The following is a 21,467-nucleotide window of genomic DNA, read 5'->3' as shown; positions in this document are numbered from 1 at the left end:
CTCAGCGCTTGACCCTTGGATATTTTGAGCCTCGCTGTCCAAAGCACATTGCAGCACAGCGAGCATAGCAGGGTCATTAGTCATGTACTCAGCGAACGTTAAGTCGGACTGGATTTCCAGTCGGTAATGAGTCAAGGGTAGCGCCTGGAAATCAGGTTGCTGGTAGCCCTGTGCGTCCATATTCCCGTCTTTACCTCATTATTTGCTCCTGATAGATTTTCTGTGGGCTATTCTTTCACTAGATTATGAAAGAGGTAAAGTACAGTGCCTCTGAAAGCTATCTGGGACAAATGGGTGTCTGAAACATGTTTCAAAACAGTCAAGAACCCAGATTTTGCTGCAATAATAAAGGTGAGCCTACCGTACATGCCTTTAGTATGAGGTAAATTTTATGGCAGCATGTGAACAATTAAACACTTAAAGTCAGTTCCTAGGTGGGATATCTCTCTGTTGTAAAGCCCACCAACAGAATTGGCATTGAGATGACTGCAGTGGCAGGTGTGTGGTCTTTTAGCTCTAGTGATTCATATTCCTGGTTCAAATGGTTTCCTGCGGTGGAGTTTCAACTTTATTTGCAAATCCTTTTTTTTAGGATCTTTACACAATCTAGACAACTGGGGTGAAAACGTAATCATTTTTGAATTTAACTGGAGATGCTGATGCTGGAATCTGAAGCAAATATGAACTTTTGAAGGAACTCAGCAGGTTCCTTCAATGTTAGTGGAGTTTTCAATTGAGACCCGGCATTGGGAAGGAATGAGAGGGAGCAAAGATGGTCAGTATATAAAAATGCAGAGAGGGAGAGGGGACAGGAGCTTGCATGTTACAGGTTAAAAACAGCTGAGGGGGGAATTGATGACCAGATGTGGCTGACGATAAGGGATGTAAGCTACATAAGCAGAATATAAGGTGTTATACACTATGATAAACAGCATGGAGTCATAGATCACTATAGTACAAACAGGCCATTTGGCCTGTCTATTCCATACCAACTTGGTCTGGCTAGCTGCATCTACCTGCATTTGGAACATAGTTCTCCACAACTCACCGATCCACTTAACCTACCAATTTGCGTTACTTTGGCTGGCTTGCAACCTGGTGACTGAATATTGAATGTTTTAATTCTGGTTAATTCAGAACCCTTCCTTTCCCACTCGCATTGGTCCTCCCAGCTTTTCTAAACTTTGTTCACCTTTTGCCCCTTCACCCCCACCCCCCACCATTACCACCTGGATACATTTTCTCATCATTTCCACCAGCCCCCATCAATTAGTTCAACTTACTATTGGCAAGCCCTTGACTCCCCCTGAACTGGCCATCTTTTCTCATCCTTTTCTTTACCCAGTCCTGATGCAGAATCTAAACTCAAAACTTTGACACATCCCTCTTGACTTCACAGGTACCTCCCTGACTTCCTCCAGCAATTAAATTTAGCTTCAAGTTTAACTCTGCTTGTGCAGTTAAATCTACATTTATTTAATGTTGAGAGTTGATAGTCTCAGGATTATATCTAACTTTGTCCATTGCTGGGCAGTCAGAAGAGATTGGGTGATCAAGTCTCTGTCATTTCTGGGATACCACAGGTTACAGCTTTAATCAATCTGTTAAGTAATACTTCTTACTAAAATGTGTGGCATTTCCATTTCAGCAATTCAAGTGCTAAATATAATGTCGAGGCTATTGGCTTTTATTATTTTAAAATGTTGATTGAACAGTAACTTGCATGAACAGCACAAGCACAGTATATTTATGGGATAGGTGGAATGTTAAATAAACTGAAGGTTCATTTGGGAAAACTTGTACTGGCATTCTTAGACTGTACCTGGCATTGAAGTGGCATTTCTTTCACAAAATGTAAGAACGTCCTACAAGAAAGTTCTGGAGTCAGGTGGGTCAGCCAGTATTTCAACTACAGATCCCCTGTAAATGTAGTAATTGGATAAAACTGAAGTTAAAATTGCAATATATAAATTTGCAATAGAGGTGTTTGGAATGGCAAGTTTTTGGATTGATAGTGAGAACTTGGAAGAAAGATTTGTAACAAAATAAGACCCAAATTGACATACTGTTATTGTGGTACTATAACTACTATGGTATCACAATTCTAGGACTGATTAGGATTCCAGCCAGGCTGAACTGTGCATGTAGGTAACCTTTGAGTTTAACGTGGGGAAGTATGAGATCATGCAGTTGGGTAAGAAAAAGCAAAGTGTATTGTTATCTCAATGGAGAGAGAGAAAGACTGCAGATGCATAAAGTTCAGAAGGAGCTAGGTGCTTTAATGTATGTGGCACAAAAAGTTATCAGCAGGTTCAATGACAAGAAGGCAAATTACATTATTATGAAGAATTTGGAGTTTAAAAATAACTTTTCATTTACAGTTGCACAGGGTATTGGTGACACAGGACCCACAATAATGTACACAATTTTGGCCCCTTACCGAAGAAGAGATATAATGGACACAGGGTTGATCAAAAGGAGATTTACCAAGCTAATTCCTGGAATGCGAGAATTGTCCTACGCAGAGAGACTAAATAATGTTCCATTGAGTTCAGAGAATGAGTAGAGACCTTATTCAAACATATAATTCTAAAGAGGGTGGACAGATGTTCACAAGTGTGAGAGTTATGAAATTCTGATGAGTTGAGGGTAATGAGGAATTGAGGCCAGCATTAATCAGGGATGAACGTACTGAATGGATGGTCAGGTTCGACAGATTTTGTAGCTACTCCTGCTTTGTTTAATGTGCTCTGATAGAGAATCATAGAGTTGTACAGCGCAGAAAGTCTATTTGGCCCATCATTTTCATGCCAACTTATTTGCCTATATTCTTTGATTGCATCTAGGACCACCTTTTGCTATATCTTTCCTACTTAATCCACTGATCAATATATAAGTATATGGACAGTAAATATAGTTATTGTACCTAATTCGCTCATCTCCTCCGGTAGCATTTTCCAGATAGCAAACAGCTTGTTTAAAAAAAAAATCACTTAATCCAGTTTAAAACTCCAAACTTTTAGATAAAAATGATGTCCTCTTGCCTTTGACATCCTCACTATAGGAAAATTATTTTGATCATCTACTCAGTCTATGTCTTTCATAATTCTACATACTTCTGTTGGGTCATTCCTCTGCCACTTTCACTTAGGAGAAAACAAACCAGCTTATCCAGTCTGTCCCCACAGCTAAAGTCCTCCAATCCAAGTGATGTCCTGATGAACCTCCTCGTACCGCTCCAATGCAATCACATCCTTCCTATAGTCTGGCAGTCTTCACTACACAAAGTACTCCAATTGCAGCTTAACTAGTGTTTTGTGAAGTTGCAACATAACGTGACAACTATATTCCATCCCCCATGGCGTAGGTGTTAGAGCTAGAAAGATATGTCCCAAATTGTAAGCAATGTTACTTAAGGGTTTCAAGTGTTATTACAAATTTTGATTTGTATCTTATTTCTATCCTCTTTCTTCCTAATTAAGTATTTGGAATTCTAAATTTCATAATTGTAGCTAAACCTGATTTCAATTTTTGTGTGAAGGCCCCCCCCCCCCGACTCAAAATAACAGAGCTGAAACTTCAATTGTGCTCCTTTGTTCTGAACTCTGCCACTAGAGAAAATAATTTTAATCTTTTACATCATTTCCACCAATCATCATAAACATTTTAATTGCATAATCCTATAATCCCATTAGACAATCATTTTAAAAAATTTAAAATATTGGATCTTCTTTTCAACTATTTTGGTCCCATGTGAATTTAGTAAATGAGTTCTTCACTGTCTCCCTTTGAAGTAGATCCCTGGTGGCAATGTTATTTGCATTTTAGAGAGTAATTGAAGTGTAACAGGGTTTGGTGAACAACAGATACAAACTTGCTTTGCAGTTGCAGAAAATGCTAGCCTACTTTGTAGCCCAGATAAATGAAGATAGCCAAACTCAGGATTAATTACTTCTTGGCTCCAATAGGTCAATGGCAAATTAAATGCTGCACACCTGCTGCAAATGTCACCTCAGCTCCGAGTCCAGCCCTCGCTGATAGCTATGATCGATGGCGCAAAGATGAAACGACTTACAAGTATGAAGTAAGTAAATTAATTGGGTATGTAGTGTGGTTGCAGTTGTCAGTGGAACAGACTAAATTAAGCCTATAAGTTTTGCCGTTGACTCTCTCAGTAGTATTTGTGATGCAACTGTCTGCAGAACTGTGATATGATAATTTGCCCAAACCATAATGAGCGAGCGGGAAGGCCACTTCCTCACTGAAAATTCTATTCTTTTTCCTGGGTTGCATCTCACTGCTTCTTTCAACATATTATGAGTATTCACTGCAAAGATTGGAGAAGTCTGACACCAAAATAATAGTAAGGGAAAGTTCACATCTAGTTGCATGGATCAGCCAGATGCATCAAATATATCTAGTACTGTGGACTATTAGAATTTGCTAGCATACTGCAAAAAAAAAGACCAAAATAACTGGTTGTTGATACTATGAATGATTTTGAACTACCCCAGATTTGATTGTGAATATTTAATATGTTACTTGACCATCTGCTGGAGAATTCTGGATAACCATTTTACCCATGATTGAGCTGAACACATATAATTTTTCCCTCTTATCTAAAAGTATCTTTGGGTCTTTAATTTGCAAATGATGATCTTGTGTGGTATTGATACTTGGAAGCATTTCACTGAAAATGGCCACAGATGAGCTATAAACAATTGATTCTCCTCCAGCATTTCTTTACTCCACACCCTTGCTACAGGGAATAGGGATTGTTTGATTGTTCCAGGAAAAGATTTCGCTGCCAGAAAGTTTGCTAGCCTCATTTCTGTGCGACACCATTCTAAATATCAGATTCAACTATGAGTTTTGAATGTATTCATAGGCAGCCCGTCAAAGCAGCTAATTGAAACTGATTAATGAGGTGTGTGAACAAGTGCTTTGCATTCTGTTACCATGTTTAAATTTCTAGTTAGACTTAAAAAGCATACTGTGGCTAGAAGTGAGAGCTTATTACCATTGCAGTACTGATGTTGCAAAGAAATTTGAAGTGTGGATGAGAGTATTGGTTATTGTCAGTCCTGATGTTCCACTGCATGCATTGCACAATGCCTTTAAAACAGGCAAGTAGCTGATTTATAAACACAAGAAACTCTGCAGATTCTGGAAATCCAAAGCGATACACACGAAATGCTGGGAGAATTCAGCAGGTCAGGCAGCATCCATGGAAATGAACAGACAGTTGACGTTTCAGGCTGAGACCCTTCTTCAGGATGGAGAAGGAAGGCAGCTAATTTGTTTCCATCTACAGCATCTGGTTAGTGATGGTAACTATCCACTCTGTCCTAACGGCTCATCATCATTTTCCATATTTGTTTTCAGTCTCCCCTTGTTCTACTCCAAATAGCCCCATTTTCTGATCAATTGTTTTGAATGTAGCCTCTCATCCCTGGAATGATGCTCTCAAATCTTAATACATTCCCAATACAATCTCAAATAAGATTGACAAGGGAGAAGCTGTGGAATTTGTGTATTTGGATTTTCAAAAGGCCTTCAATAAGGTGCCGCATAATAGGGTGCTTAATAAGATGAGAGCCCATGGAATTACAGGAAAGATATTGGAATGGGTGGAGCATTGGCTGATAGGCAGAAAGCAAAGGGTGGGATTAAAGGGATCCTATTCTGGTTGGTTGCCCGTTACTAGAGGTGTTCCGCATTTCTTTTTATACTGTATATCGATGATTTAGATTATGGATTAAATGGTTTAGTGGCTAAGTTTGTGGACGACACCAAGGCAGGTGGAGAAGCAGGAAGTGTTGAAGAAATGGAAAGGTTACAGAGAGATTTGGTCAGTTTAGGATAGTGGGCAAAGAAATGGCAGATGAGATACAATGTTGAGAAATGTACAGTTGTATATTTTGGAAGAAGAAATAATTGGGCAGATTATTATTTAGATGGGGAGAAAATTCAAAAATCGGAAGTGCAAAGAGACTTAGGGGTCCTCGTGTAGAATACCCTAAAGGTTAGCCACAAGGTTGGATCGGCAGAAAGGAAAGCGAATGCTATGTTGGCATTCATTTCCAGAGGAATAGTGTATAAGAGGAAGGAGGTGTTGATGAGGGTCTATGGGGCATTGGTGAGACCCCATTTGGAATACTGTGTGCAGTTTTGGGCCCCCTATCTTAGAAAGGATGTACTGATTTTGGAGAGAGTTCAGAGAAGATTAACGAGGATGATTCCTTGTATGCAGGGGCTAACATATGAGGAGCGTTTGTCGGCTCTTTGACTGTATTCATTAGAGTATAGAAGAATGAGAGGGGATTTAATAGAAACATTTCGAATGTTGAAAGGGTTGGACAGAGAAGATGTGGAAAGGTTGTTTCCCTTGGTGGGTGAGTCCAGGACAAGAGGCCACAGTCTTAGAATTAGAGGGTACCCATTTAAAACAGAGATGAGGAGAAAGTATTTTAGCCAGAGGATTGTGGATTTATGGAACTCATTGCCACATGCAGCTGTGGAGGCCTGATCATTGAAGGTGTGTAAGGAGGAGATTGATAGGTATCTAATTAGTCAGGGTATCAAGGGATGTAGAGAAAAAGCCAGAAATTGGAACTAGATGGGAGAATAGTTTAGCTCATGGTAGAGGGGTGGAGCAGACTTGATGGGCTGAATGGCCTACATCTGCTCCTTTGTCTTGTGATCTTGTGATTCCAACAATGTGATAATCGGAAAGGAACACAATATTCCAATTGAGGCTTGGCTGGTATTTTATACTGTAGTTAAAATCCTCCCATTATAACTACCCTATATAATTTTTGCATTTCTCTGCAATTTTCTTGCATTTTTGCTCTTTTACAGTTTTCCAACTCGTACAGTGTATGCAACATGTAATATTCTCATCACTTTTTTTTAGCCCCAACCAAATTACATTTCCATGATAACTATGCTTGTAGTTTTATAATATATTTACTATATTCTGCATTCATATACATGCCCAGTAAAACAAATTTTGTTTAATTTATTTTTATTGTCCCTAAAGTCCTTACACTGTTGTAATCTGGTAAAATCTGTCTGATAATTTTGCTTTCTTTTGCCTTTAGTCAAATAATTTTTCTGCTCTGGTGTATTGTTATGCATGTAGATTCTTACCCTTCCTGATACCCTCCAGTTAACGAGAGATTTATTATTGTTCTGCACTGTGGCCTTCTTAAATACTCTTTCCTTGAGTCCTGCCTTCCATCTCTAGATGAACTTTTCTCTCTGTTGATTCTGTTTTGGGGTTAACAGCCCCTACCAAACTAGTTTAAACAGCAGTAGCTGTTTTACAGGGAAATTCGCATTCCTGAGGAGCTGCAACCTGCCTGGCTTGTAGCAGTCCCCACCTTTTGTTGAAAAGATTCCAGTTTCTTTGGAATCTAAAGCTTCACTTTCCATACATCTGCCCAGCCACATTTCAACTTCCTATTTCTGCACTCATCAAGATGTTGCACAGATAGTAAATGCAGTTAAGAACCTTGACGTCTTGCATTTTAACCTCAATTCTGATTTCCTAAACGTGCATACAGGACTTCATCTCTTTTTCTACCATTATCACTGGTAGTTAAATGGACCAAGACCATAGGCTGTTCACCTTCCCCTTCAAGGTGTTTACAGATATCAGACACCTTTGACTCTGCAACCAGGTAGGTAGACACCATCTTGGAGTCATACCTAACCACAAAAATGCTGTTTTCTTTGTTTGGAATAAATGATTGTGTCAGATTTATATTGAGAAGGAATATATAGGTAGTAGATTGAGGAGAGGGGGAAAGTCTTCCAATTGCTATATATGTTAACTTATTGTATGAATGAATTGTAGGCATATGGTAGAATTATTTAGACTTCGGAAAGTTTTGGAACTCTTGAAATTTTTTTGTTAGAAATGGCTTTGTGTTAATGTGAAATGTTAGTCTGAGTTGTTGTCTCTTTTTGTACTAAATTTGAACAATGTATGTGGTCTAGCTATCAAATCCATTCACTGAATGATGGTTTAATGTTTTATGTTGCTACTGAGCAAAATGTTGGCCACCACAACGCATCCGTAAGAAATATGCCAATTTTATTTACAGAACAAATGAAATTACAAATGCAGTTATTGCTGTGTATTATTTATCTGCCTGTACAAAAGAGGCAAAGGTTCCATCCCTTTGTTCCAAGAGTCTGCTAGGAGCATCATATTCCAAGATAATTCCTCTCTTCATCACAATCACCAGGTCTGCATTCAAAATGGTATGCACACGATGCTGGAAAACCAAAGTATTAATTAGTCTGATTGATTGATAGACCAGATATTATTTTAAAAAAAGTATAGGAAATTTAGTTAGCCACTCAGCACTGAAAAACAAAAACAGCCCATGTTAGTTTTGAAAGCAGAAGATTTCTTTTTATAATGATAACACACCATTCCCATACAAACCCAGTAAATCATCTTTGTGACCATCTTTATTTATTGGTCTTCACTAAAAAGGCAAATGTGCTGTCCTTGCTCAGCAAGTTGGAAACGGAATCATTCTCTGCTACTGTGCCCTCAGACAGCAATATAATCTGATCCGCATCCAAAATTAGAGAAACGCGATGCTACAAAGGAAAAGGCGAAAGAAATCTTTCACATAGGTACACAAAAAAGCCTAAGATACGCCAAGTCAAAGTATTCCCATGATATTCACTGCCTTAATTTATTGAATTGGCCTTGTCCTTTGTTCCATTGTAATGTATAATAATACCACTGGATATTATCATTTACCAAATTTAGTCTACCCCATTTCATACAAAACAACAAATTTTCAACCCAAGGTATGTTAAAATTTGAACTCAAAGACCACTATTTTTTAGGATTTAACTCCCTTCTCACTTTACTGAACACTCTTTTCTACATGTTCTCACCCCAACTCCTCAAACCTTTCTAAATATTTTGACCATATGACAATGGAGCTGTATTAGGACAGATGGCCCATTGAGTCTGCTCTGCCATTTGGCCATGACTAATTTATTTTCCCTCTTAACCCCATTCTTATGAATTCTCTGTGTAACCTTTGTTGCCTTCATTAATTAAGTCTCTGTTTTAAATTTGCACAAAGACTTAATCTCTATAGGCTTCTGTGGCACTGAATTATATAGATTCATCATCCTCTTATTCCCAGACTCCCCCACTATTGGAAACATTCTCTCTAATTCCATTCTATCTAGTTCTTCCAATATTCAGTAGGTTTTAATGAGATCTCTCTCATTCTTATAAACTCCAGCAAGTACAGGCCAGGAACTTCTCATATGTTAACTCTTAATGCCTTAGCTTGGTGGAGTCCTTGCCAAAGATGTAGACCTGTCTTCCTTCCCCAATCACCACTGCCATTCCCCATTCTCTCAGGTTCTTGGGTCCTCGGAGACTTCATCTTCCTCTCACTCTAATTTCCTGTCTCCTCTGACACTACCAATCCCCTCCCCCCCCACCCCCCGATCCCAGCGGTCAACTGTGCCGGGTCTTCACCAAACCCTCCGATCTTCCCCTCTCTGTCCTCAGTGAAGGCCTCACCTTTGTCCCCCTGCGCACACACCTCAGTGAGTTCTATACCCGCCATGATGCTGAGCTGCTCTTCTAGTGCCCCGTTTCCAGGCCTACTTCTTCGGCAAGGACTCTCCACCCCGTACCAACAACCCCTTCTGTCTTCAACCCTCCTCCTGTACACCCACTCTAGTGCCTGCTCTGGATCTTTTCATTGCTAATGGATGTCAGTCGTTTCGACTTCACCACTCTTCTCTCGAATTACAACCTCACTCCTGAAAATACTGCTCTCCACACTCTCTGCACTAATCTTAAACCTCACCATCAAACCTGCAAAGGGGGGGTGGGAGCTGTAGAAGTCTGGCAGTCAGACCTCAATCTTACTGAGGCCTGGTGATAACTGTCAGACACTTCCTTTTACTTACCCTCGAACAGGACCCCACTAAGGAGCACCAGGCCATTATGGTCTCCCACACTATCACTGACCTTATTAACTCTGGGGATCTCCCATCCACTGCCACCAACTTCACCCTGCACCTCCCTGTCCAAGTAGAACCATTGTTTCTGTTTGTTCCTGACCTACTGAACTTATATCTGCATACCTCCACTCAGTTTTAATCCCCCCCCCCCCCCCCAGTTCAGTCCCTTCTCACCTACATCTGTGGCACTTCACACACCCTTGACCTTTTCAATGATTTCAAGTTCTCTGACCCCAATCATCTTATTTTCGCTATGGATATCCAGTCCCTGTACATCTCTATCCACCATCAGGAAAGCGCTCGTTTCTTTCTGGACACCAGACCCAACCACTTCCCCTCCACCACCACTCTCCTCCGCCTGGCAGAACTTGTCCTTACTCTTAATAATTTCTCCTTTGTCTCTTTCCACTTCCTTCAGACAGGTGTAGCCACAGGCAGTCGTATTGTTTCCAGTTGGGCCTGACTCTGTCAGCTAACTGGAACAGTTTGTGTTCCAAACCTACACTGATATCACTCACCAACTTTTCTTATGCTGCATTGGTGCTGATTACTGCACCCATGCGGAACTTGTTGACTTCATCAACTTTACCTCCACTTTCCACCCTTCCCTCAAATTTACCTTGTCAATTTCTGACATTTCCCTCTCCTTTCTTGATCTCTGTCCATCTCTGGAGAGAGCTTATCTACTGATGTCTATTATAAACCCACAGACTCTCACAACAACCTGGACTATACCTCTCCCACCCTGTTACTTGTAAAAACACAATTCCTTCTCTCAATTCTTCTGTCTTCTCTGCATCTGCTCTTAAGATGAGGCTTTTCATTCATCAATGCTGTTCTCAATGGCATCTCTTCCATTTCTCGCACGTCTGCCCTCACCCCATCCTTCGCCACCCCACCAACCTCCACATCCAGCTCTTAACTTGCACCATCTCCAGTGGGATCCCACCAACCACAATTTCATATCTTTCCCTCCCCCCACCCTGCAGGGATCGCACCCTATGCGACTCCCTTGTCCATTTGTCCCTCCCCACTGATCTGCCTCCTGGCGATTATATCCTTGTAAGCAGAACAAATACTATACCTGGTCCTACACCTCTTCCCTCACTACCATTCAGGGCTCCAAACAGTCCTTCCAGGTGAGATGACACTTCATTTGTGAATCTATTGGGTAATCTACCATATCTGGTGCTCCCCGTGTGGCCCATATATCAGCGAGACCCAACACAGACTGGGAGACCATTTTGATGAGCACCTATGCTCCTTCCACCAGAAAAAGTGGAATCACCTAGTGCCCACCCATTTTTATTTCACTTCCCATTCCCATTCCGACTTGTCAGTCCATGGCCTCCTCTACTGCCGTGATGAGGCTACACTCAGAATGGAGGAGCGAGCAACACCTTATATTCTGTCTGGGTAGCCTCCAACCTGATGGTATAAACATTGATTTCTCGAGCACCCCCTTTCACTATTCCCCATTCCCTCTCTCACTTTATTTCCTTACCCGCGTATCACCTCCCTCTGGTGCTCCTCCCCCTTTTCTTGTTTCCATGGCCTTCTGTCCTCTCCTATGAGATTCCCCCTTCTCCAGGCCTGTATCTCTTTCACCAATCAATGTCCCAGCACTTTACCCTTCACACCAACCCTTCCCCACCCCCTATTTCACTTATCACCTTGTGGTTCTTCCTCCCTGCACCCTCCTTCAGTTTTTCCCTAGGTCCCAATGAAGGGTCTTGGCCTGAAATTGACAGCATAGATGCCTGGCCTGCTGAGTTCCTCCAGCATTTTGTGTGTGTTTTAGAAAGGGATACAAATTTATCTTATGGTAACATGGAGATAGAATTGAAAAGGGCAATAAATACAGGACTGAAGTTGCTAGATTTAAATGCATGCAGTTTACAAAATAAGGTAGATTATCTTGTAGCCCAGCCAGAAATTGGCAGCTCTGACTGAGTATCACTGGGCTGTGGTTGAAAGAAGAGCGTAGTTGGGAGCTTAACATTCATTGATACGCATCATACCAAAAGGATAGGCAGGTGAGCAGAGGGGGTGGAATGGCTCTGTTGGTAAAATTTGAAAGAAGTGACAGGAGCAGAAGATGTAGAATCCTTGTGGGTGGAGTTAAGAAAAAGACCCTGATGGGAGTTATTTACAGGCCTCTGAACAGTAGCCAGGAAACACACTCTAAAGGGAAGATGTGTCTCACAAGGGGAACTTAAAGACAAGATAAAAATAAAAAAGGTGTATAATATAGCAAAAAATAGAGGGAAGCTGGTTGATTGGGGAGCTTATAAATACAGAAGTCAACTAACAAAAGCAATAAGGAAAGAAAAGCTGAAGATAAGCTAAACAATAATAGAAAAGAGGAAACCAAATTTTCTTACAGATATATAAAGAATAAAAGAAAGAAAAGGGTGGATATTGGACTACTGGAAAGTGACACTAGAGATTGTAATGGGGAATAAACAATAGTGGATGAAGTCAATGAGTATTTTGTATCAGTTTTCACTGTGGAAGACACCAGCAGTATGCCAGGAATTTGAGGTGTTCGGCAGGAAGAAGTGAGTGTGATCACTTTTACTGAGGAGAATGTGCTTGTGAAGCTGGAAGGTCTGAAAGTAGATGTGTTACTTGGACTGGATGAACTGCAGCCCAAGGTTGTGAAAGAGGTGGCTAAAAATACTGTGGAGGCATTAGTAGAATTCTCTAGAGTCTCGAATGGTTCAGGAGGACTTGAAAATTGCAAATGTCACCTCACTTTCTTTAAGAGGAGGGGTAGGCAAACCACAGGAAATTATACCAACACAGGAAAGATACCAACACGGACAGAAGATTGGTTGACTGATAGGACAGAAAGAATGTGAATAAAGGGGGCCTTTTCTGGTTGGTTGCTGCTGACTAGTGATGTTCCAATGGGGATAGTAACTGATCTGGATGACGGAATTTGTGGCCAAGATTAAGGATGAAATAAAGATAGGTGGAAGGGCAGATAGTTTTGAGGGAGCAAAGAGTCTGCAGAAGGACTTGAACAGTTTAGGAGAATGGATGGGCAAAGAAGTGGCAGATGAAATACAGTGTAACGAGGTGTATGGTCATGCACTTTGATAGAAGGAATCAAGGTGTAGACTTTTTAAAACGGGGAGCAAATTTACAAATCAGAAATTCCGAGTGCAGGATTCCTTAAAGATTAATTTGCAAAGTTGAGTTGGTAGAAAGGAAGGGAAATACAGTTGGCATTTTGAGAGAATATAAAAACAAGGAGATAATGCTGAGGGTTTGTAAGACAATTGGCAGATTGCATTTGGAGTACTATGATCAATTTTGGGCCCCTGCTCCTAGAAAGGATGTGTTTGCATTGAAGGGGGTCCAGAGGATGTTCACAAGAATGATCCTGGGAATGAAAAGGTTAATGCATGAGAGCGTTTTATGGTTCTGGCCTGTACTCACTGGAGTTCAGAAGAATGGGGGGGTGTGGGGGAATCGCATTGAAACCTATCAAATATTGAAAGGCTTCTATATAGAGTGGACATGGAAAGGATTTTTCCAATAATGGGTGCATTTAGGACCAGAAGGTACCACTTAGAATAGAAGACAGTCTCCTAAAAACATAGCTTCTGCCTCCTTTCCAGTCCCGATGAAGGGTCTTGGCCTGAAATGTTGACTGCTTACTCCTCTCCATAGATTCCACCTGACTTGCTAGTTCCTTCAGCGATTTGTAGGTGTTGTTCAAGATTACTAGCATCTACAGAATCTCTTGTGTGTAAAATCTCTTAACTCCTTGCTAATTGCAACAATGTCAGGTTTATATGATGGAAAATTTAGTATGATCCCAATTCATTAAAGGTAAACTTATATTTTACTCATCTTTATTGTACCCGATTAATACAATTAATTTTGACAGTTCAGGGGTTCCCAACCTGGGTGTCACAGACCCCTGGGTTAATGGTAGGGGTCCATGGCATAAAAAAGGTTGGGAACCCCTGCTCTGGATAGATGTATTAGTGGTTTTACTGGAGCCTAATAATCCATAACAGGTGAGCTCACTTCTCCCTTCTATTTCAGTTTGAATTGTTTTAAAAGAATAAATATTACTAAAATGATGATGGTTTGTGTAACAGGCTTGTTATGCCTTTTGCCCTTCTGGTCTATGTGTGAATATATTGCACAGCATTATGGCAGTTTTATCAGCATATTATCTGTGGTCTCAGATGGCAGCCCACTACCCATCCTTTCAAGGTAGTTATACATGTATGAAACATGCTAGTTTTGACAATAATGCTCCATTCAGAATATGTGTTTATACTCCAAATGCTTTTCTAAATTACCTATTCATATCTCTGTCCTCATAGCTCACAGTTCCCTAATGTAACTGTTTTTCATTCTATTGACAATACTGTCCTTTTCAGCTATTGCTTCATACACAGTAAAGAAAATGAAAAAAGGCCAGTGTTACTTACAGCAATGGTTACCACTGTTCGATCTGCAAAGGCTGTCATCACAACTTTTTGTAAAATGTTTTCCTACAAAAGATCAACATGATTATATTTTAATAATTTCTGAATGCAGACATGGAATAATTACAGTACATTATAGTCAATATTGAAAAATTGCAATAAATTATACAACTGCTAACTTGTTTCATCATATAAAGTTCACCTCAGGCCATCTAGTTCAACCTAGGGTCCACAGACCCCTTGGTTAATGGTATTGGGCCATGGGATAATAAAGATTGGGAACCCTTGATCTGAACAAATTCCTAATTAACTAAGTGAATAAATTTGATTCCAGCACAGACTTCTGTGAAGCAGCTTTAGACAAATGTAAATTGCCTTAACATTACAATTTATTTTTCTTCTCTTTGAATTTTTTGTTCTAGTGTGTTTAATATTTTATCTTTAACAGACCACTTTATTCTGCACTCTGTTTTACTTTGTACTAGCTCAACACATTGTTGTAATAAATTGTGCTGAATGGATGGTATGAAGGGCAAGATTTTACTGATACCTTTGTACATTTGAGAATAATTAACCAATTTATTGTATCTAAAAATCTGAAGTCAGTAGGTGTTGCTCTAACATTAAGTGGTGTTATCAAAATATTATATAAATTGTGACAGTCTTGATTTAAGAACTAGTTACAGTATAATATTTTCCTCCCATTAAAGAAATACTAAAACACAATTACCTATAATGGGTGCAGAGGTGATATGTTGGGATGTTGTCCTTTCACTTATCTTGAGGTAGCTGTCTCACAGGTGAGAAAGCCGTAAATAAAGTTAACCATTGGTACTTACTGTTTCCATGTCTATTGAGGCTGTGGCTTCATCCATGATCAACACACTACTTTTCCGTACAAATGCTCTTGCTAAGCAAAACAGCTGACGTTGGCCCAAGCTAAAATTTTCTCCTCCTTCAGTAACTATAGCATCTGTCATTCAAATGTGAAAAAAAAGTTTGAATTTGAACCGTTAATGTAATATATTAAACTTCAGATGTATGTTTACTTGAAAACCTTCATATTGCATAATAGATTCCAATTCATTTTCCTTCAGTTGCTCCCTTGCCTTTCTAAAAAGCAAATTATCACCGTTACTTGCTTATCCCTGTCACCAAAAATAAAAATTCTTGCAAATATGAAGATCCAACAGTATGACTAAAACCCTGCAGTTTAGAACACCAATATGTGTTGAGCCAGGGAGGTAAAATAATTTGTGTAACGAAGGCAGATGCCTACCATGAATGTTTGGTGGAACCTGTCGTCAATGTTTGGTGGGAAATGTAGTCTAGAGTGTTACTCAAGAACAGATATCAAGATTGATGGAGCAAGGAATAAATGGGCAAAAAAAGGGGTTATTGGTGGTTGCTGACCATATCACATCAACTGGCAGCTCAGAGCATGTATGCATTTGAAATCCCACCTTCAGTTAGCCTCTACTTTATTCATTATGTATATATCAGCACAAAATCAGATGGCCCAAGTCCAAGAACTAGTGCACATGGTAACATTTGGGTATTAAACTGGATTTTTGGCTATTTCAAAGTCAGATTAAATGAAGCCAGGTAATTATATGCCATTCTTGAAACTCCACAAATACAAGAAAAACTTAAATGTATGAAACATTCTTGAGTAGTTTGATTAGTGGGTCAATAAATACCTTGGGTACTGATAACACAGATGCTAAATTTTACCAATGCAAACTACTGGTATCATGCCCATATGGCTGGTGGGTATCAGTAAGCTTTGGCCGCAGTTCTTTTAGCCAAGCTTGTCCTTCTTTGATCTGATGTCTGCATATACGTAATTTTCAACAGAAGTTGCTGACAGGATTCCAGGAACAGTGTTGCTAAAATTAGAATCCAATTGTAGCATCACCATGTGAGAAAATTAGTTTACCAGCATTAGAGTAGGAAGTGAGAAAAAGATCTGAAGCATGCAGTCGCGTGCTTCATGTTTGCTAATCTGACTGGTTCCTTTGTTGCAAATCTGAGATCAATTATAGTGATTACTGTTAAGTGAGAAACATTTGTGAGTTGCCAAATTGTTATAAACTTGTGGATTCAGATAATCTATACCCTGCCCTTTAACATATTTGAACATAATTTAATTCTAAGGTAAACAATTTTCTTGACACTTGCATTTCAGACATTGTATATTATTTTGATACTTAACTACCAAGTCAAATAGCATAATTACTTAAATCATAAATCAGCACCTTTAACGATTTATCCATGAACTTGCTTTAAGTCATTTTTTTGGAAGATTGGATGCACACCAGTGTGTAAAATGGTTGGACCCAGACATTATAATTACATAAAAGAGGCAATCTGTACACTAATGAAAGTTGGGAAGGGCAGGGAGAGAAGTGGCTAAAGTGATGGTGCAGGAGGGAGACCTTCACATATTTGGATCATTGGCTGTCTTCCAGGGAAGTTGGGATAGCTTGCACATACAATGGAGGGACACAGATATCGCTTTGAGAGGGTTTGCTAGTGCTACTCTGGGAATTTTAAGCTAGAGTTGCAAGAAGATGGGAACCCGATTCCCAGGGCAGAGTGGTTGTGGGAAAGTAAATGTTAAGCCTACATACAAAGACAGGAACCGAAAGGTTGAGCATGATGGGACTAATGTTATGAGTTGCATCTATTTCAATGCAAGATGTAGGTAAGGCAGATGAGCTTAGTGCATGGACAAGCATGTGAAAATATGATACTATAGCCATTAGTATGATTCGTTTGCAGGAGTAGGCAGGACTGGCAGCTCCATGTTCCAGGATTCTATTGTTTTAGACATGATAATGGGGGAGGAGTGAGAAAAATGTCACAGCTGTGCTTAGACAGAACAAAAGGAGGATTCATCTACTGAGGCTTTATGGGAGGAATAGTATTATATTATAGACCACCCTATAATCTGTGGGATTTAGAGAAGTAAATTTGCAGAGAGATCACAGAAACATGAAGTTGTGATAATAGGTGATTTTACCCATCACCAAAATATTTACTGGGACTCCCATACAGTAAAAGGACTGAATGGGATAAAATTTGTTAAATGTGTCCAGGAAAGTTTCCTTAATCAATATATAAAGGTCCCATTTAGCGAGAGCACAATACTGGATCCCCAGTTAGGGAATGAGACAAGGCAGGTGATGGAAGTGTGCACAGTGGAACACTTTGGATCTAGAAATCATAATTCCATTCATCTCAAGAAATTTATGGAAAATGATAATACTGGCCCTTGGGTTGAGTTTCAAAATTGGGAGGAAGGCCAATTTGAATGGCATCTGAAAAGACCTGGCATGAGTGGACTGGGATAGGATGTTCTCTGGCAAAGAAATGCATGATAAATGGGATATTTTCAAGAGTGAAATATTGAGAGTGCATAGTTTGTATGTTCCTGTTAGAATAAAAGTCAAGCCTAACAGGAGTAGGGAACCTTGGTTTTTGAGGGATATTGAGGCCCTGATCTGGAATAGTCAAAATGGCTTTGGGGGTTGGGGGGACATGACTAACCAATCCTATAGGGGAGGAGTGGCATTGCTAGTCAGGGAAAATATCTTGGCAGTGCTCAGTCAGGACAGACTGGAGAGCTGGTCTAGTGAAGCTTTATGGGTAGAACTGAGGAATAAAAAAGGTATGACCAAGTTACTTGGATTATATTATAGACCACCCAACAGTCTGCAGGATTTAGGGGAGTAAATTTGTAAAGTGATTGCAGACTGTTGCAATAAACATCTAACAAGATTGTGATAGTAGGTAACTTTTCACATATTGACTGCGACTCCCATAAAGTAAAAGGACTGGATGGAAAACAGGTTGTCAAATGTGTCAGGAAAGATTCTTTAATCAGTACATGGAATTCCCAACTAGGGATGGTGTGATTCTAGATCTCCTATCAGGGAATGAGACAGAGCAGGTGACAGAAGTTTGCGTAGGGGAACACTTTGCATCTAGTGATAATAATGCCATTTGTTTCAAGGTAATTATGGAAAAGAATGTGTAGTCCTGAGGTAAAGATTAAAAATTGGAGAAAGACCAATTTTGACGGTATCAGAAAGGATCTGGCAAGTGTGGATTGGAACAGGTTGCCTTCAAGAAAAGATGTATTTCGTAAGAGGGAGGCCTTCAAAAATGAAATGTCCAGAGGGACTGATAGAATGCATAGAAGGTTGGTCATCTTTTGGCATTAAAGATGAGGCAGTAAAATGGATTAGACATTGGCTTTTTAGGAGAAGCCCCAGAGTGGTTGTAGATGGTTGCCACTCAGTAGTAGAGTGCCACAGGGATCAGTGCTGGGTCAACTGTTGTTTGTCATCTATGTCAATGATCTGGATGATAAACTGGATCAGCAGATTTGCTGATGGCATCAAGATTTGGGGTGTAGTAGACAGTGACTTATCAGAGTTTGCAGTGGGACCTGGACCAGCTGGAAAAAAATGGCAGATGGAATTTAATGCAGACAAGAGTAAGGTGTTGCAATTTGGGCAGACAAACCAGGATAGGAATGTTATGTTAAAGTTGTGTGAGACATTGGTGAGGCCAAATTTGGAGTATTATGTGCAGTTCTGGTCACCCACCTACAAGGAAGACCAATAATTTTGAAAGAGTACAGAGAAAATTTATAAGGATGTTGCCAGGACTTAAGGACCTCAGTTATAGGGAAATGTTGAGTATGTTAGGTCTTTTTTCCTTGGGGTTTAGGAAAATGAGAGGAGGTTTGATAGAGGTATACAAAATTATGAGCAGTGCAGATAGGGCAAACGTAAGTAGTCTTTTTCCACTGAGGTTGGATAAGACTGAAACTAGAATACATAGGTTAAGGGTGAAAGGTGAAATATTTAGGGGAATCGGAGGGAGAACTTCTTCACTCAGTAGGTGGTGCGACTGTGGAATGAGCTACCAACAGAAGTGGGAGATGTGGCTTCAATTGCAACATTCAAGAGAAGTCTGGATCAGTACATGGATAAAAGGGGTATGGAAGACAACGGTCCAGGTGTGGTTCAATGGAACTAGTCAGTATTAATAGTCTGGCACAGACTCGATGAAGCAAAAGACTGTAGTGCCTTATTACTCCATGTTAGGGCGATGAGTAGGGACTGTGGATTTGCAGACAAGAAGATCTAGAAACTTGGTTTGAATCTTGCAGGAAATGGAAAATCCAGACTGAAAGGAAATGGAGGTCTTGGTCTCCCTTATTATAGCTTAGATACTACTGGATGGAAGTGGCAAGGTTTGGGGATATATCATGAAATTTGTATATGTTGTACTTCATAAGCCAATGATGCAGGACATTTTTCTTATTACTAAAAACAATAGTAGTGGTCCATCTGTCTCATGCTGCCAACCTTTCAGTCTGCATACTTGCACTTAGAACTATGAATAAATTTCTGCCAAAACTAGATACAGCTGGTATTGGAACTATCTCAAATTCTTGGTCTAACTTCTCCTTCAGTCTCATGCTCAATGGTGGTCAGGTTTCTCCAGATGATGCTGCAAAATAGGAATTATGAACTGAAGGTATAATTTGCACTGCAGCTAATTTTACAACCTCTGTTTAAATGGTAAGAAAAAATAGAGTATATAATAAAATGATAGGTCAGTGGAAAATTGCACTTTTTGCATTATTACCAACTGTCATCAATTATATTATTGTTATGTTACCTAAACCTCCTGGTAGAGCTTTCACCACATGTTTGAGTTGTGCGATCTCTAAGGACTCCCACAGAATGCTATCTGTGCATTTTCTCTCTGGATCCAAATTGAATCTGTGGGAAAAAGAAAAAAAAAGTAATTCAGAATGCAAGTTTTGCAAGTTCTTCTGATTATTTTAGAATCATTATGGATCAGAAGAAAGCTCTTTAAATCCAGATCAACTTCTAGTACAGTAATCAGTTAGTTCTAATCTCCTTTTTACCCTAACTAGGAATAATATTATTTAGAACAGATATGTGCACACTACAGTCCTTACCCAGACTACTGTACTATACTCTTCTGCAGGAGGTACACATCAGAGATAAAGTCAGCATAACTTATACATCCCCAAATTTCCCTTGATCTTTATTGACTTTGAAACTGTTAACCTGTCACTTACATGATTTCCTGGCAATATAATTGTATGAAATACATTTTCCATTTTGATTATTTATTAAGGTGAGGACATGTCAAAAGTAGTGGATTGGGTGGACATGATCTTAGTGGTCAGGAAGTTCAAGAAATTTCCACACTTATTGAAGACGGAAAATAAGGTGCATTAGAATAAAGAGTGGAAGACTTGTATTTTGCATACTGGGATTATTCTGGATCAATGAGATTTTGGCAGATGGAACCCAGATGTATTTTACAACAAAATCAATTATATGCCATATTTAAGTCTAGATCTGTTGGATAGGAGGATAGGGATGAACACTATATCAGGGAAAGTACAGGTTGAAAGATGACCTTTCAAGGAACAAGGGGCATCAAACTAGAGAAATATTTGGTGGGGTACTGCAGTAACTGTCTAAGTGTGCCACCCCATCCAACACATCATTCTCTGCAACTTACACAATGGGATCGTACCACCAAACCCATCTTCCCCCGACACCCTCTGCTTTCTGCAGGGATTGCCTCCTCTGTGATTCCCTTGTCCAGTCATCCCTCCACACCAATCTGCCTCCTGGCATGTATCCTGAAAGCGACAGAAATGCTACACCTGCCCATTCACTTCCTCCGTCATTTCCATTCAAAGCCCAAAACAGTCCTTTCAGATGAGGCAACACTTCATCAATGGGTTTGCCTATTGTATCAATGCGACCTGCTCTATATTGGTGAGACCCAGCATAAATTGGAGGACCGCTTTGTAGACCCATTTGCCAAAGACAGAATTTTCTGGTGGCCAACCATTTTTAATTCCTCTCCCCATTCCTGTTCTGACATGTCAGTCCATGTTCTCCCTCTTATGTCACAATGAGGTTA

The 21,467-nt window shown here is 39.9% G+C and overlaps 1 protein-coding gene across 3 annotated transcripts in view; it reads right to left on the bottom strand.

Moving 5' to 3' along the window:
- Nucleotides 1–8,084: 8,084 nt before the first annotated feature.
- abcc8 (ATP-binding cassette, sub-family C (CFTR/MRP), member 8) overlaps nucleotides 8,085–21,467 on the bottom strand; it is a 164,274-nt gene continuing 150,891 nt past the window's right edge. For all 3 annotated transcript variants that reach the window (XM_059973947.1, XM_059973945.1, XM_059973946.1), the window contains exons 36-39: nucleotides 20,175–20,278; nucleotides 15,314–15,447; nucleotides 14,478–14,540; nucleotides 8,085–8,285 (exon numbers count right to left, since the gene is read on the bottom strand). In XM_059973947.1, coding sequence (XP_059829930.1) covers nucleotides 8,148–8,285; nucleotides 14,478–14,540; nucleotides 15,314–15,447; nucleotides 20,175–20,278 — 439 coding nt within the window. In that variant the 3' untranslated portion in view covers nucleotides 8,085–8,147. The remainder of the gene's footprint in view (nucleotides 8,286–14,477; nucleotides 14,541–15,313; nucleotides 15,448–20,174; nucleotides 20,279–21,467) is intronic.

This window comes from Hypanus sabinus, chromosome 7 (assembly GCF_030144855.1).
Source record: "Hypanus sabinus isolate sHypSab1 chromosome 7, sHypSab1.hap1, whole genome shotgun sequence".
Taxonomy (NCBI): domain Eukaryota; kingdom Metazoa; phylum Chordata; class Chondrichthyes; order Myliobatiformes; family Dasyatidae; genus Hypanus; species Hypanus sabinus.
This window is presented reverse-complemented; position numbering and strand designations above follow the sequence as displayed.